Source organism: Enhydra lutris, unplaced genomic scaffold (assembly GCF_002288905.1).
Source record: "Enhydra lutris kenyoni isolate GAN:26980312 unplaced genomic scaffold, ASM228890v2 scaffoldscaffold5, whole genome shotgun sequence".
NCBI classification, from domain to species: Eukaryota; Metazoa; Chordata; class Mammalia; order Carnivora; family Mustelidae; genus Enhydra; species Enhydra lutris.
In genome coordinates this window covers 30,718,524-30,722,323 of record NW_019154089.1, presented here as the reverse complement: position 1 = coordinate 30,722,323, position 3,800 = coordinate 30,718,524, and the positions used below count along the sequence as shown (strand labels likewise).

Sequence of the window (3,800 nt, the reverse complement as noted above, 5' to 3'; positions counted from 1 at the left end):
CCTGTGGCTATGTTGCCATAAGACTGTTTACAAAACCACACAGTTGGCAAGATTTGGCTCTCTGGCTGCCAATTCCTGATCTAGATGATAAACTCCTCATTCTGATCATCTACAAATGTGGCTATTTATCTCCTTTACCTCCTGATTATTCCGAGGAGACACGAGTCCTGTCTTTAGTCTGTGGACTGGACTGAAAGTCCATGTTTCAGGGACCTTTGGAGAAGAGAAAGAAGAACATGGGAACATGCCACTGGTGGTGCTTTCCAGGCTATAGTCTGCGACTTGTAGACATGGTCTTGGGGAAAACAAAGGCAGAGAGGAGTGGACGCACAGCATGGTACTCATACTGGATCTGCCAGTCATGGGTAGAAGGAGAGGTTCTGTTTGACTGGAGGCTGGGGTCTCAGGCTGCAGCCTGGGTCACATCACAGGAGCCACTGTGAGGTCACTACCAGGCTAGGGGATATAGACATGCAAACGAGACAGCATTTCTTTTGGAGTTGCATGATTTCCTTTATTAGAGAAAGCGAAAATGGGCTCTCTAGGGATACTTCCCTGAGGCTGGATCTCCACTGTGAGCTTCCTGCCCGGGCTCCTATTTAAACTGATTTAGCTTCAATGACTATGGTCTCCATTGTCTCAGATGTCATGGTACCAGAGATCTCCAGATCTTTGCTGCCCGGGGCCTTCTCTAACTTGGCCTCTATGTTGCGCTTCTCTACTGTCTTAGCCACGAAGTCTAGCCCTCTATCGTGTGACCTGACCACTGTTTTTGAGCCAGGAATGACTTTCAAGTTCTTGAAGAAAGAGCCGATTTTACTGGATTTCTTACTCACAGCACCTGAACTGGTTATGGATTTGATCTTCCCCAATTTGTGAGCTGTCCTTGACTCCTTTGCCCCTGCACTGTGGCCGCCACCCTTGTGAGAGCTGTGTCCTCTGCTTCTTCCGTGGCTCTTCCCTTTTTCCTTTTTGTCCTCTCTTTTGTCGTCGCCGGATAAGGACCGGTGGGAGGATGATCTCCGGGTGGACTTGTCCCCTCCTGTCCTGTGGTGACTTTCCCTGGTCCTGTGGTGACGGGAACTTTTCCTCCCGGAAGTCCTGTCCTTCTTTTCTCTTCTTTCTTTTTTTCCCTTCCGGGTTTCAGCACGGGGCAGGGAGACCTTCTGGCTTCCATCCCTCTCACTCATGTAGCCTTCACTCTGCAAGGTGGAGACTAGGGGTCCTACCGCTGAGCAGGCGGCGGCTTTCTCTGCAGCAGGTGCGCCCGTCGTCAATGCGCCTGCGAACACCACGTTCAGGCTGCTCCCTGGAGAGAGGCTGGCAGGCCCCGTCGTTGGGGCCGAGGCACCTACGGAGGACGTGCTTGCAGCCCCCAACGCCACGTTCGTACTCTCTGAGGATATACTGAGAGCCCCTGCAATGGCCTTGTTGGATCCACTTTCTCCCGGACCTCTGCTAGTGGCTCCAGACAGGGCCGTGCTTACCTGGCCTGTGCTCGAAGTCTTGGTGGCCGCTAAGCTCAGCGCACCTGACGAAGAGCTCGTTTTTGCCCCAGCCATGGCCAAGCCCGAGGTAGCGCTCGTGGCCACCCCCGCCATGCTCCCGGCTGCCCTGGCGGCTGCCCCTTCGGCGCTCCCGGCAGCCCTCGCCACTGCAGGGGAGCCCGGCGTTCGGCTGTGCGCGTGATGGATTCCTTCTCCCCCAGCATACCCCGAGGAGGTGGCTCTGGACACCTCGCGAGGAGGCTTGTGAAGCCTGAACTCATCTCGATCCCCTTCTCTATGGAGCTCTGCGGTCTGTGCCAAGGGGAGAAGAAACAGGCAAGAGAGAGATGATAAACTGAGCCTAGAACTGTCTACTCCTTTCTCAACGTGGAGCTGGAGCTGAGCTACCAAGGGCTTCTAAGCGGCAGGACCTTCCAAATGATTGAATCTGTGCTCCCACTTGAGGCAAGATCCCATCTACAGCACCACTGTCAAATGGTCACTTGCTTTTTCCTTAACAATCCCAGCACCAGGGAAGCACTGATACAACTCCCCATCCTCATATACTTGTCTTTTATACATGTGTTTGCATCTCTGCAGAACAGATTCCTAGAAGTAGGAATACTGGGCCAAGGGATCCACACAATTTGCATTTGGGTGGCTGCGAAAATCGTGCGTGTGCGCACACACGTGGGTGGTCCTGATTTTAATCAGCACACGGAAGTCACAGGGATACAGAGTGAAGGAAAGGCTTCCTAATTGCTAACAATGTTCCACAGCTGCTGAGACTAACTGGGTTGGGGTAAGCATTGGAGAAGAGACTGGGCCAGCAGGATGCCCATTTGGAGGGAAGGGGTTACAACCCTGGGTATGAGACCAGAACAGCTGGTCTGTGACGTCTCTCTGAAATTCAGCCTTGTGGAACAAGTGGGAGAAGCACTCGGAAACTCCCTGGGATGTTAAATCCCCTAGTGGGGTCTCATTTGGCCCTGAGCCTACTCAAGTGGAGTGCATTTTCCAGGTGAGCCTCAGAGAGCACCTGAGCTTCTGTAGGACCAACTTTGAGCTGTGCTACCAAAGCACCCTGCCCCATTCTCTTGAGTCTCTGTTGTTGCTTACCATTAGGCCCTTGTCATCCTCTAGGGGAACTGCTTCCGCCGTGTGCAGGGTCGGGGTACTGCTGCAGCTATCCACTGGTGGTCTCAGGAGATAGACAAGTTTTTCCCAATAGCAAAAGAGGTCTTCTCGTGCATCTGAAGAGGGACACAGCTGCAAGTAGAAAGTGCGGCCAGTGGCAAGCTTCAGGCGCAGCTGCTGTTTCTCCCGATCGTGAATGGAGATCTTGACAAACTTGAGGGGAAGCAGCCTGGTGAGCTCTAGGGTCTTCGTGGGCTTGCGACCTCTCCCCTTGGTGGTCTGGGCGTGTCTGACATGCTCTTCACAGATTTTTGTTGGTCGAGCCAGCAGCATGACATCAGGTAGCGGGAGGATGGGGCTGGTGGACGCGATGCCCACAGTCACCATTCGGACACGGTTGTGCACGTCGATCACCTCTCCTTTTTTACTAATTTGGATAAAATCACTTTCAAACATAGGAGAGTATTTAAAAATGTCATACTCTCCTCCCTTATACAGCTGTCGTTGCAGGTCCCCCATGGAGGTATTGAACACGCCCATTGAACGGTAGCTGTGGGCCGTGTAGTAAGGTAAACATTCACTGCTCATTGTTCTCTTCATTTGAGACAGCTCCACCAGCCACAAATCGAGTCCTTGAGAGAGAGAGGGAGTGAAGGCAACTGCCCATCTCCCTGCAGGGCTCTGCCTAAACCTCCTTTCACCACCTCATTTATCCTCCACAGTCCTTTGTGACCTGTCCCCATCATACACCCCTTTGTCCCAGCCTCCAAGCAGCCACCCCCTGGGGGCAGGGTCACCAGTCTCTCCCCAAGCTAATCGCCACCTCCCCCCCGGGGGAAAGGCTGACTCCCATAGGGTGGAGGTGTAGGGAGGCTGCATATTCTTTCAATCAAGATGTTAGGATGCATAATGTATGAAACCATCTGCTTTTGTAAATATCTGGGTTGCTTCCAGTTTTGTCGTTGTTATAGAGATCCCTATAATGATCATCTTCCTGCAAGTGTATTTTTGCATCTGCTACATTATGTCCCAGGGATCCAATGCTGGAAGCGGACTGTGGGCTTGCTAAGGGCAGGGATCCTGTTGGGACTGCCATTCTCCTTGCCCTGGCATAGAGCATGTGCTCAAAGGCTCTCAGAAGGAGTTGCTGAGTAAATAGCCCCAAGGGGCTTCTGC

The 3,800-nt window shown here is 52.8% G+C and overlaps 1 protein-coding gene across 1 annotated transcript; it reads right to left on the bottom strand.

The window, feature by feature from the left end:
- Nucleotides 1-599: 599 nt before the first annotated feature.
- LOC111141290 (family with sequence similarity 71 member B) lies at nucleotides 600-3,224 on the bottom strand. Its single transcript, XM_022493740.1, has 2 exons — nucleotides 2,607-3,224; nucleotides 600-1,799 (listed from the first exon to the last, which is right to left on the bottom strand). Exons 1-2 carry the CDS (start codon nucleotides 3,222-3,224, stop codon nucleotides 600-602), a joined length of 1,818 nt encoding a protein of 605 aa, XP_022349448.1.
- Between the last annotated feature and the right edge of the window lie 576 nt (nucleotides 3,225-3,800).

Coding starts and splice junctions, on each gene's coding strand:
- LOC111141290 (XM_022493740.1), bottom strand. CDS start 3,224: ATGAAGAGAACAATGAGCAGTGAATGTTTACCTTACTACACGGCCCAC. Junction 1,800..2,606: donor AGGATGACAAGGGCCTAATG/GTAAGCAACAAC, acceptor CCCTTGGCACAG/ACCGCAGAGCTCCATAGAGA.